The following is a 13,674-nucleotide window of genomic DNA, read 5'->3' as shown; positions in this document are numbered from 1 at the left end:
GAAGAATGCAGAATTTTAGGGATATTTTCCTCATATTATGAGCACTGCTCCCTCTAAGCTGTGCAGTCTTGTGATAAAAAATTCTACTTTGTGAGCTGCTGGCATTAATATTGTGAGCTTCTGCATAAATCAGTTTGCTCTGGGGTCATTTTTCCTGAGCTAAGACAAAAATGTATGAGCTGTAGGCTAGAAAACTATGACCTAGCTCACACTAACTCAGCTTAGAGGGAACACTGATTATGAGAGTGAGATAATAAAATAAATATATTTCTCCCCTGTGCTTAAAACAACTTTCTAATTGAATTTTGAGATCATCTCAAAAGTACTGATTTTGCATTTATATCCTTAAATGTTCTTATACTGAATATCTGAAGGACTGATACAAACCTTCCCAGAGCATCAAACACTCTATTCCAAGTCCACAATGCGTGATAACAAGATGATTGCCTACCAGGAGTATGGCCCTAGTACCCTTTCCGTAGAATTCTGTCCCAAGCGAAGACCCAAACAGTGTCCTTTCCCGCCCCCCCCCATCCTACTGTATAAATATTAAGACCTTCCTTTTAAGGAAAATGTTCATGGAGAAAGAGATCTGTATGTGATGCTGGTTATTTTTCTAATTGCTGCCAATGCAGTCAGAAAACCGTTTTTGCCATTTTTTTTAAAAAAATATTTATTTTTCATTAATGTTATAAGTAATCCACCTTTCTCACTGGGACTAAAAGTGGATTATGCAGAGTGAGTTAACACAGTCAACAGGATGGGATGGCCATCCTAGGTTCTACTCCTTATATTGTGACTGTATCTTATACACTACATTTCAAGTCTTTCTACACCTTGGAGGCCATATGTTAGGCAGCATGTATTTTAAACAACCATAAATAAATGAAATCAGGAGTTCCTGCAAGCCAAATCTTCTAACTGGAGTAACTATTCAAGATTTCAGTGTATTTTCTGCTTATTGCAAGACTCTCTTTGCATATATGGTCACTTCTAAATGTCTAATTTTACAAGGCAAAGTCTGAACTTCCAGTATAGTTGAAAATTTATTATAGATTCTCGACTAGTGCTCCAAGGCCAGCGTGCATTCTGTTAGTCCATTTCAAAACCACTGCAAAATATATCAGCCTAGCTTCATCTATGCTCATGGGTAGCATTTGTAGCTACTGCCCACAAGAGGGCCCTTGTTCCTTAAGACAGCTGTGTCACAGAGAAGCTTTATGGAATTTCCTTACCTTCTGTGGGCAGCAATGCAGCCATTAATCCTCTTTCAGATGTTATAAGAATGCCATTTTTAGCCCTACATAGCAGAAGGGGAAGATGGGCTGACATTTGGCTCACTGCAGAACTTTTATCTTTTGGGGGTTGGCGGGGGGGGGGGGGGCGGTGCTACCTGGTAATCTTCTCTCTTGCATGGGGCCCTTAAAGGGCTCTTTCTGGAAGTAGAAGTTAGAAGCTTGCAATGAAGCAGGAAAGCAAAAGATTTAGTTTACCTTATTACTTTGGTCCCAAGGCACAGACAAAGGTACCTCTGTGTGCTTACAGGAAATGACATATTTTCTGTGGAAAGCAAAAGAATGATTTGGTTACTGTGCTACTGATTGACAACAAAGGTAATTAATAGGTGTTTAAGTAAAAGATCAAAATCTTCTTCAAAACCTTCTTCAAAAAACATCTTAAGATGAAGAATCCAAGTAAGCCAGTGTTTCCTTTTGCCAATAACTTGTTTCAGGCAGTGACCATTTCCACATGGCCCTTAGTTCAGAGCTGTTGGGAGCATTCCCCCCCACCCCGCTCCCCTATGGCATCATAGTGCATTAATGCATCTCCCAGGGTTTCCTCAGCTTTTCTCTGATCTTTCTCAAACTTGCATTGCTGCCGAGTTTGGGGAAAGTTTGCAGTATAGTGTGGGTGGCTGGGAAAGTTAAGATTTTCCCACCCACATGGTAGCCATTTTCTCTGATTCTGGCTCTGTTCCAGCCATCTCCACCACCATTGGAGAAGCTTTTTGTAAAAATTGGTAATTGAATATCACTATATTAATATACTATTATAAATATATATGTGCAACAGATTCTCTGAATTTTCCACTTTAATTTAGCAACAATGAAAATTGCAACGATATAAGAGGAAAAAGTTGGAGACTTACTTAAAAAAATGAAATCTGGATAAAGCAGGGCGGCTTACAAAGTATGATATAATATCATGATATAACAATAAACAGATAATAAAATCAGTAAACAATGGCATAAATACAGTATATAAATTAATATTAAAATTAATCTTAAAACAATACAATGGTGCTACAATCTCTGTTTGTCCAAGATAGCTTAGGACCAACTAAGTTTTATTCAGAATGTAAGCTTTCATATGCTCCTAAGCAGACTTCATCAGACAAGTGGGAATGGAAGCAGAAATTCTTAATATAAGTGGGCAGTGTGGAATCATGGGAATATTTTTAGCAGATTAAAAGAATCACAAATAGAGATCTGTGGAGTGGAGTGGAGGGTGATAAAAAGCAGACTGCTGTTGTAGGGGTGCCATAAATCTAGGTAACATTCTGGCCTTGTTAGTTTAAACAGAGGGCATGGTTTCTCAAGAGATTATAACATCCATATAATTTGTCATAGAATGGGGTTGGTATTGCTTCAGACCAACACGGCTGCCTACTGAAATCTGAATATTCAGAGATTCTGTTACTCATACTTTTATAACAGTATATATAATATGCAATGATATTCAATTGCTGGTTTAAAAAACTCTAGAAAAGGGGGGAGGGATGGCCATTGCTGAGGACATGGAACAAGAAAATCTGCCACATGGAAGTCCTGTTGCTGCTGCACCTTATTAGCAGGTATGGAGAAATTATTAAAGCCTGTTCCCTTGTGGAAACCATCACCCTTCAGAAGCTGATTACTGGGCGAGATGGTCATGAAGTCACAGTCAAGATTAAATACCCCAGGAACAACCTGTGAGGAGTTTGAAAGCAAAACATGTGCTATTCAGCAATCCCAATGGGAGGATGACCATAAGAAACTGAGGACCTAACCAGACAGTACATTCTCTACATGCTCACTCACAGCTAACCCAACTACTGCATGTATCTGTTTAATGGCAATTCCTGCCCAGAGTGAAGTAAAGACATGAGGCAGCTGATAGTGCTGTGTGGGCTGCCAGTAAGCAGCAAGAGCAGATGGGTTGAAGTACTGAAGGCAACACAGAGCACAGAAGGCTACAAGAGATATCTGCAGTTGGCAAATCAGAGGCAGAACACTGCTGCAAGCAGAGAGAATGCTGAGCTCCTAGGACACAGTGATTGTGGATGATAACAGTTAACTGAAGAGCATCCATTATGAACTACATGGCCTCAGCAAGCATGCCGGAACTCACTTGGGCCAGTGGTATGCCCTGGAGACACTCCCTGCTCAGACTGGTACCTGATGACCTTACAAAGCCAGAGTTCCTGCACACATCCACCATCACAAAGCCCAATGGCTCAGCATCTGCTCTGCTGCCACTCACAGGGTGGCCTTACTATGCTCCTGCTTCAACTACCACAAACACAGTGCCGGCTCGAGAGCAAATAGGGCCTTAGGCAGGTACCCCCCACCGGCGCTCGCCCCCCACCGCCACGCTCCCCCTGCCATCGCTGCTGTTGTGGCTGCCACCAGCCTCTTTCTACTTACTGCCACTGTACTCCACTCCCCCCTGCTGCCGCCGTGGCCATCACCAGGCCTCCTCTGGCCAATGTGGCCATGCTCCGCTCTCCCCCCACCGCCACCATGCTTTACTTGCTCGCCCCCCCTGCGCTCAGTGCTCGTGCCTGAGCATTTAACCAAACGCACAGGTGTAGGCTGCGATAACCCAATAGGGCTGTAGTCATGGCGAGAGGGCAAGTGAGTGGAACGCAGTGGTGGTGGCGGCAGTGAGAGGAGTGTGGCGGTGGTGGGCTGGAGGGGGCTGGTGGCAGCGGGGGGCAAGCGGAGCGCGGCTGTGGGCGGCAGGAGGCTTGCGGTGGCCATGGCGGGGGAGGGAGGCAAACTAGCCGGTTGCCTTGGGCACCTGAGGTGGGGGGGGCGCAATTCGGTGCCCCCTGCCTCTCGGCGCCCCAGGCAGCCACCTAGTTTGCCTACTGGGCGAGCCGGCCCTGCACAAACATCCTCTGTTGTCCTCCCTGCTCAGCAGCACCCACAATTCTTCAGTCCATCAACACTTACCACTTCCTGGTAGTGCACATGACTATCTGCATTATTAAAGGCATTCTCTCTCACACACATATGTTGGAACTGTGTATTTTGCTCCTCGCAAACTGCACATGAAATAGTAAGGTAGGAAGGCAGACACCTGGTCACTTGAAGTGTACCACAATAAAAATCTACTGCCCACACAATACAACATATATATGTGCCACACATACCTCAAGACATTTAATAACAAGAATTACTGCCGCAAATTCCTTCTACCCCCCCCCCCCCCCAATGTATATGACACAAGGGTCCCTTTGCAAAGATAAAGGCTCTAGTCTGAGGCAGCACAGGATTTTACTAGTTATGTCTTTGTACAGAAAACATCTTTGACAGTAGCCTAGGCCTATTTTCAAACAAGACTTTCTGCATAAAAACAAACCAGAAATATGTACTGAGACAGGAGGCCATGCCAAGTGAGTATTATCCAATTCTTGTTGTGGGCCCAGTACTTTTCTTGGACCCAAGTGGTTCAAAATGACTTAGTGCTGACTGCAGGTCACAGTCACAAGATGCAGTTATCCTTGGTTCTATATTACTCCTATACAATGTCATAATCAGGGCCTCAGATAATAAGCAGAGTTAACTGATAAGCACTGATCAATGGCCTTTTAGATGATAGCACCACAGTAAAGAAGTGCAAAGTAAGCACAGGTCTCACCCTAATTACAGATATTTTAAACACAGAATGTAAAGAAAAGAAGATAAGACAAAGTTCATGGGCAAGTGGACTGGGTAAATAAAAGTGTGCACACACACCAATAACAGTTCTCAGGAAACTGAATCCTCCATGTTCTTTTCTGCACCATAACAAAAGAAACACCCATGCATTAAGACAGCACTACCTGCAGTTCCAAGACCATACATGGTACACCTGGTTAAGTGCCATGCCTGTAAAGGGTGTTATATTATTTAAATTGTAACCTCTGTGGAAGGCTCTGTGTTTTTTTTTTTAAATACTGGACGGACGGACAGACGGATGGATGGATGGATGGATGGACAGATGATAGACAGACCGACTGAGCTTGTCAAGAATAGGGATACATTTCCTGTTTTTGCAGCCTGCAAGGCAAGCATTGCTACAAAGTAAACAAAGCCCCCATTTTAGTGCAGAGCTTTAAGAATGCCTTTAAATAACTTCAGAAAAAGAACCAGAACTGAGAATGTATCTCCTCCACTTGCAACATTAAGGGCCAAGGATAATAGTATCTCCAAGTTGTTGTATGAGCAAATATGCAGTATGTCTGTCCTAGAGTAGCCAAATGCATTAGTAACTTTTTGTGAACAGGTCAGCTTTTTAATCATCCAGTTAACTCCCCTCCTATAAAGTACCTGCAATATCAGAGACAGATTATTATATTTTGAAGATGCGATGTGGTATTCTTGGTAGGCCACCAATTGAAAGCTAGTGCTAACATTCACTTCTTCACATATGTTAGGAAAAAAAGTACCTATACCCTCTGGCATGCAAAAACTGCACAATCATTTACCCAAAAGAAAAACACCACTGAATGTTGGAGGATCTTAGATTGTACATAACCTGTTTGTGAATTTAAGATATCCCCCTCTTTCTTGAAAGCACATTTGGGGAAAAATCTAATTTTCCTTTAAAAGAAAATAGGGTATTTTGCAGCTGTTGCTTCCAAACACATTTTGCCACAGCAAAATAATCACAGAGTTCTCTGTGCAAAGAATTATTGCATTTTAAGTGACCCTGAAGAGTCAAAACTTATTTCAGGCACTAGTTCTCCCCCAAGTCCCCCTGCCTGTGTTGCACTACTTTGTTTCAGGTCACCAGACAATACAAGGAGGCCGTCTCAGTGCCTCAACAGTGGGAACTGCACTTCTAGCTCTAACAGTCCAAGAGAAGGCATGTCCTTCTCTTATAATCAAAGTACATGCGCTCCAAGGTTAACACTCACAATGAAGAGGTGAGTTCCTCGTGGTAACCATTTGGATGTTAAATTACTAGAAGTGTACAGAACTGCAAGCTATTTCCATACCTGCCATTCCCACCAGCAATGTTAATTTCAAAAGCTGAGAGTTCAGTTGTGACAATAGATTGTGATAACGCTTTCATGATCACTGATTTTAAAAAAGCCCTCTTGTGGGGCAAAATAGCAGCCATGGGGACTGAAGCAATGAAAATGGTGCTGAATTGGGTAGGACATGGAAATGTGCTCACCTTCCTACCCACATGGCATCCAAGGGCACTCTGTCATCTTCCAAAAACATCATAACACATCACATTTTGAAAAACTGTGACAAAGTGGGAGGTGGGGGAAACAAAGGCAGGATGAACTGAGGGTAATGTCATGTGAATGCTCCTGAAAACATCACTGCAGTAAGGAAGCCAAGGCAGAGCAAGAGAAGACATCCATGTGAGAACAGTTCAAGTTCAAGAAAAAATTCAGCAGAATGTGAGGAAACCTGTGAAGTCAATGATAGGGGAAAATGTCTTGCAGATATTCCGAGGGGGGGGGGAAGTCCCACTCCAATTGTAGTGTAATTGTGCCAAGTGGCATGCTTTCCCAATTTAGGAGGACGCATAAAGAAGTGACAGATAAAAAGGAAAAAGTAACAGAGAAGTCTGAGAAGGTGGCTCAAAAAAGAGGTTACAACCCCCTAAGCCAAAGCTATCCCTTGAACACAGCATGTTTAAGAGTCTTTCACAGCATACATTGTTCTGCATGCCGTCTACAGCTTGCCTTCTCGCACTGCTCTCAAGAGAACACATTGATCTGCTACTAATGCCCCAAGAACTGAGGCCTTAAGGATAATGCATGCAGTCTCGGTCTGTGTTCTATAATAAATTATAAATTAGAGACAACCAAACAACAAGGCTATAAATACGCTGTGAGGTTTCAGTGACATAACAGGAGGCAAGCTGGAGGGGGTTCTGATGTCACTATAAGGCAGAAATGGAAGGAGAACAATGCACAGAACTCAAGAAGGCTTGTTTATAAATAGAACTTGCTGCAGAACAAAGAAAACAGATCAAGGGGAGGGGAAAGAATCTCTCTCTCATCTTAGCTGATACCTTCTCTTGCATCTACTTTCTCCCAACTTCTCCTGTGTGCCTCCCTGCTTTCCACTTTCCCAATGAGTTTTGCTATCAGAACCCTAGAATTTGAAAAGCATCCAGTAAATTTGTGGTTTCCTTCACTTTGAGTCAGCATATTTTACATATAATATATTCTGTGTGAAAATTTGGCTTCTTGTCAAATCTTAACCTCTAAAGTTTAATTTGGCAGAATTCCTTATTCTCCACCCCCTATTAAAACTGAGCCTCAGGACATGAAACTGAAGTGAATGCATAGTCTTCCCCTGTTCATTCCTACTTTCATTTTCCCAATTAGTGAAACTTAGCCGGGGTCAGAGGGTTAAATCCCCCCTCCTTTCTGCACAGCCCCAATCCAAGTGTGTCTATACACACAATAATTTACCATTTTCAAACAGAGCTGTGATCTCCTCCCACTCCCGCTTTTGGCCTCAAAACTGAAGACTTCCTGCTTTCGGAAGTCTTCACTGTGTTGTCCAAATCATGTGGTTTAATAAGCTGTTGTTTGTTTCTTGCAGACAAATTAGGATTTAAGGAAGGGCCATGACTCAATGGTAGAGCATCAGTTTGGCACACAAAAGGTTCTAGGTTCAATCCCTGGCATCTCCAGCTTAAAGGATCAGGTGGTAGGTGATGTGAAAGATATCTACTTAAGACCCTGGAGAGCCACTAGCAGTCTGAGCAGACCAGGGATCCCCAAAGTGGTGCCTGTGGGTGCCTGCAACTCACCGATAGCTTTCCTGGTGCCTGCCAAGAGTTTTTAGAATGTGGATGGGGCCAGGTGGGAGGTTTTGCCCAGTATGGCTTTTGATTGGCCTCTAGAGATTTGAATGAATGTGAAGATTTTTTTAAAAACCAATGCCTTGGCAGTGGCTGCCACCCCAGCACAAAGATCTTCACTGCGTTACTGAATGTAAACACCTGCACCTATTTTGTGGCTGGCTCCACCTCCAGCAGCAGCCATCTTATGACACCCATTTTGTCTCTGTGCCCATCATGCTGTGTCAGAAGTCCAAAGGTGCTTGCAGACTCAAAAAAGTTGTGGCTGCCTGGAATAGACAATAGTGACCTTGACAAACAAATGGTCTGATTTCGTATAACACAGATTCATGTGTGTTCATATATGATTCTGAAACATGGATACGGCAGGAAGCTATAAGAATAAGAATTTTTTTTTTACTCACCTGTCCAGTCTAATTTTTTTCCTAGCACTAGCTTCTTTGTACCTCCTCTCTCCATCCTATTTAAAAGAGAAATACAATGCATAAGTTACATTTTGAAGACCTACACAACATACATAGGAACAAAACATAAGGCCTTTAACCAACAGAATGGTCAAATGTTATCAGCATTCAAGTTCACCCTATGTATTCTCAGGCAACAGAACAAACAAGAGTCTCGTGGCATAAGCCTTTGTTTGGTAGAGGTCACTTCAGATGCAAAAAAACGAAACTTCAGTCAGCAGAATATACGCATATAAAGTAGAAGTACAGATTTGCACAGAAATGTCACAATCTCTCTGACAATCTGTGACTTTCAGATCAGCAACAGAGTATCTTGGTAGACTAAAATGTTTTGCCACAGGTTTCTGAAGGCAGCCATGTACCCAAATACTTTACACACACACACACACCATCCCACGTTATTGCAGAGCTTTTTTGTCTGCAAGACCAAACATTATACCTACAATGGTTTTGTAAGGGAGATTTTTGAACAGGCCCTACACTGATAGAATCTGCCCTTGTGGCCTTAGCAGGATTGATACATCATTTCATGCTTTGCTGGAAGGCAGAATTTTTTTAGGTTTGAGGGTTTACTATATTAAGCCTTTATTCAACCTATCGTCTCCCCATATTCTGGAAACCCTGGCTCTTTTGCTCACTGATAAGGATCCTAAGACCACTTTAGCAATTGTGAAATTTGATGTTTCATTTAATATTGTTGTAATATTTTAATGTTGTAAACCGCCCTGAGCCCACTTGCAGGATAAGTCGGGGTATAAATCTAAAAATTAAATTAAATTTAAATTAAAAAATTAATCCCAGGGGTATCAAACATTTGTTATGAGGGTCAAATCTGACAAAAATAAGACCTTGTCGGGCCGGGCCATGTGTGTACCTATGTAAGATTAGGCAGGAGAGATATAAACTTTAAAAAGGACACAAAAAAACACAATTAAAGATTTTTTTAAAAAAACCATAAAACATGCTTAAAACATTAGCACTTGCTGGTCTTAAAGGTGCTTTCTTTGTATTTCTCCCATGGGATCCAGGGAACTAGGCAGAGGAAGCTCTGACTCTTTCCTTCCTTCCCCAGGGGACCAGAAGGGGGAGAAGCCTCAGCCAATAGAAGGAAAAAAGGCTTGGCTCAGTAGATCTGCTGTGCGATTGAGAAAGCCTGGCAAAGCAAGCTCTGCCTCCTCCCCTTTCTCTCCAAGGAAGGAACCTCAGCCAATGGAGAAAACAGAGGTTTTGCTCTATAGCTGCTGTGCAATTGAGCAAGCCTTACAAAGCAAGCTGTTATGTAGAAGGAAGCAAGAGAGAGGGAGAAGGAAGCAGATGACAGCCAAATGCTCAGGGGGCTGATAGGAGCCCTCCAGGGGCCTGATTCAGCCCCTGAGCCGCAGGTTTAACACCCCTGTTTAGCCCTTGATTATTTATGCATATTTGTACTGCTACTCTCTGATGCAGAAAATTAAACATGTTTAATTTAATTACACGATCAATATGCATTTGTGCCTTGAAATAATGAATTCAATGTTATTAAATATCTTCCTTAAGAGGCTTCCCTAACTTCTGAGCTCACATGAATAACCTTTTCAGGATGGCTCAGAAGAAAAAGTCAATTTTGCTTCAGTCTGTTCTTGACCAAATCCACCCAAGAATACTAATTTCATTCAAGACCATTGCTTTTGGACTCACATGTTGCCACTAGTTACTTACCCCTGGCTCTGGTTTTAGCATTGGCAGAGTGCATGGCTGATCACCTCCATTTAAGACCACAAAGGTCATGAAAGCACTGTTGATATGCCTTCGGCTAACTTCCATTTCATGCCCATAAGCTTCTACGCACACCCCAACCTCCATGCTAGAATTAAGAACATGACTATTTCAGCTGGAATTAAGAACATGATTATTTCAGCTGCAACAGTTGTCCAAATATCAAACATAATACTGTAACAAGCAGGAATAGATTCTAGCCCCAAAGGGAAACTGTTCCAAGGAAACTGAGGAAACTCATTTTAAAGGGCAGCTTTCAAAGTGTCAGATATTTACTCATAGGACACACCATTTCTGACTTTGACTTACTCAAATTTCTGTCCAGTAAAAAGGCCAAATTTTGAAGGTCACTAGGGTACATCTTAAATCCTCTGTCACTCATCTTAGGCAAAGCTCTGCTCCCAAGGCAGACAAAATGCAGCTTTGCACTTGTCCCAGTGAAACATAACCTAATTTGAGACAATAAGAAGGAAAGGTTCCATTGATCTGCCTCCAGATGGCAAAATGGCATACCTGTTCTTGAATGCATTGTTGACAATGGCCTTGAAGAGGAGGCGGTCCCCAACTTGAGATGGTCCTCTAAAATGGAACATTTCAATTGTCTTCAGGGTAGGGTGAGCATGGCACAATCGGCTAGAAGAAAAAGATGATATTGGATTTATATCCCATCCTATACTCTGAATCTCAGAGCGGTCACAATCTCCTTTAGCTTCCCCCACCCCACGCCACAACAGACACCCTGTGAGGTAGGTGGGGCTGAGAGAGCTCTTACAGCAGCTGCCCTTTCAAAGACAACTCCTATGAGAGCTATGGCTGACCCAAGGCCATTCCAGCAGCTGCAAATGAAGAAGTGGGGAATCAAACCTGGTTCTCCCAGATAAGAGCTGCGCACTTAACCACTACATGAAACTGGCTCTTAAGGAAGGAAATAGAAGCAAGCGTATTTGGTATTCAAAGAGTTACAGAGTTTTCCCTCCAGAACAGAAGATTTGGACAGCATTGCCAGTTAGAAACAGGTTCTGATCTACTACAAGATATCAGATTGCTTCACCACATACACCATGACACTGCAAGAGTCAAGCATAGAGAATCAAATCTACTCAGAATTCCTCAGGCCTGTGACATGGAAAAGTATTTGTTTGTTAATATTGTTAAATAATACATAAGTTTGTATTGCTACATAACAAAACAACCAATTAAAATTATTGGGGGAGTTGAATTCCTCAGGCCTGTTACTATAGAAAAATACCATAAGGACACTAGCAGTTCCTACCAATAAGCGAATGTTGGGAGGCTGTGAAACACCCATTTAACTCTTCTCCACAGATTTACAAACCAAAACCCAGAACAGCCAGAATTAATGAAGACACAGTGGTACCTGAAGGATAACAGCCCATTTATCTCTTGCAATAAAACCAATGTCAATCTTTGGCACCATTTAAGGCCTTGGATAAAACACTTCCAGAATGGAGGCTGCCACTGATGAAACAAACTGTCTCTAGTGAAGAGACACAGCAACCCTGCTTATTTATGGGAAGTCTGCAAAGAGCATATGCACCAGCTTTACACATTGACTGATAGGGGATGCATTTTTGCAGCAGCCAGGGGACACCAGAGTGCTGGTTTTAGCAAAGTGGCAACATGCAAAATATAGTTCTGACTACAGAAAAGGAGATGTCCTCTAAGAAGGACCATTTCCCTTCACCCTGGCTGAGTGGTTTCAAAAAGTCCTCCATCTTGTAGAACAATTTAAAAAGAGCTCTTTGTTATCTTTACAGTCTACCAAACAGTTTGGATGCCTCACTGCATGCCAGCCTACCCTTTAACACTAAACTCTCTGATTCCAACTGGCTACAATACAAATTGGGATAGAGGGGCATATAGCCACAGGTACATATATTAAAGGAAAAATTATAAAGAAACTCAGCAGGTACAAGTGAACCCCAGTTTTAAGGAGGGAAACAATATAACAGCCTGGTGAGTTAAGGACCTGAATAAAGAGGAGGTAACTGCTACCTCTTTGTTAATTAAAGCTAAGCCAGAGGCACAGGATGGTACATCCTGACGAGGCAGTTCTGTAACATAGTTCTGCCATAACAATTAGGCCTCAATAACTGCAGCTAAAACAAGACTATGGGGCAAACTGGAAATCTAGAATCTCCCAGTGATTTCTCAAAAGGTTATTTCAGGCACAAAACAGTCCCAGTTTTGAATTTTATTTATTCATATATTTTCATTATTTATAGTCCGCCTTTCTCACAGGGACTCAAGGCTGATTACACACAGTGAGTCAGTATGATCAACAAACATTGTTTTGGCAACAGCTCATAGTAAGCCAGTACAATCAACAAAATGGGACATTCAATAATCAATGCATTTGGATTTCAGACATCTGGAACCACCAGAAAGACATGAAGCACAGCATAAGTATGTACTTGATACATTAAGCAGTACAGAAATAATATAAATAGGATCCTATTTACAACAAGCTATACACAGCGGTACAGACCACAGTCCCAAAGCATTTATCCAAGCTAGTTTGTAAAACCATTTTATGCAGTGCAACCCTATCACCTGCACAGAAAAGCCCTCTTGAATAGCTAAAGTTTGCATAGTTTGTGGAAAGCCAGGAGACTGGGAGCTTTCCTGACCTCCTTGGGCAGGCCATTCCACAAGGCAGGAGCCACAGCAAAGAAAGCACAGGTACAGGCAGTTGTTGATTTTGCCCATTTGTAGGCTGGCACCTGCAGAAGCTCTTGCTGAATTGAACAAAGTTGTCATGCAGAACTTAGGGAGAGAGGTGGCCTCACAAGTAAGAGAGGCCAAGGCCATGATCAGCTTTGTATGTGATAGCCAACACCTTAAACTGAACCCAGTAACAGATGGGCAGTCAGTGGAGCATCGCAACTCTTGGTGTCTGCCTCTTTATTTATGACTGGGGGGGGGGGGCAACATGGCTCCTCCACCCATGGAGCCGACCGGTACCTGTAGGTGGGGGCTGCCTTTGCCCCACCAGAAGGAGGCAGCTGTGATGCAGGACACAAGGATCCCAGCACCAGGTAAGCGAGGGGAGGAAGAGGCAGTGAGGTATATATACTTGGCTCCACCTTTTGCTTCCCCTCTTCCTGCCTCATGTTTGGCCCACCCTCCCACACTGTATAATGTGTAGGCTGTGCTGATCACCGCTTTTGGGGCTGAGGAGGAATTTTTCATGACCTCCTGTGACTGGCTTGGCAGGGTGGTGTGTTTTTTTGCCTATCTTACACTGCCTGTGGTGGAATTCTGTAATGGAGCTGGTGGAGCCTGGTTGGTAGTTAGACGTCACTGATTAGTGGGGGCAGATTGGTGAAAAAAGGTAAAGCAGACATGG

The 13,674-nt window shown here is 42.7% G+C and overlaps 1 protein-coding gene across 1 annotated transcript in view; it reads right to left on the bottom strand.

The window, feature by feature from the left end:
- ACOT11 (acyl-CoA thioesterase 11) overlaps positions 1-13,674 on the bottom strand; it is a 273,640-nt gene that overhangs the window by 6,021 nt on the left and 253,945 nt on the right. Inside the window, exons 9-12 of the mRNA XM_060231869.1 lie at positions 10,818-10,937; positions 10,248-10,392; positions 8,490-8,545; positions 1,494-1,560 (exon numbers count right to left, since the gene is read on the bottom strand). Of these exons, the coding sequence (XP_060087852.1) occupies positions 1,494-1,560; positions 8,490-8,545; positions 10,248-10,392; positions 10,818-10,937 (388 nt within the window). The remainder of the gene's footprint in view (positions 1-1,493; positions 1,561-8,489; positions 8,546-10,247; positions 10,393-10,817; positions 10,938-13,674) is intronic.

This window comes from Heteronotia binoei, chromosome 2 (assembly GCF_032191835.1).
Source record: "Heteronotia binoei isolate CCM8104 ecotype False Entrance Well chromosome 2, APGP_CSIRO_Hbin_v1, whole genome shotgun sequence".
NCBI classification, from domain to species: Eukaryota; Metazoa; Chordata; class Lepidosauria; order Squamata; family Gekkonidae; genus Heteronotia; species Heteronotia binoei.
This window is presented reverse-complemented; position numbering and strand designations above follow the sequence as displayed.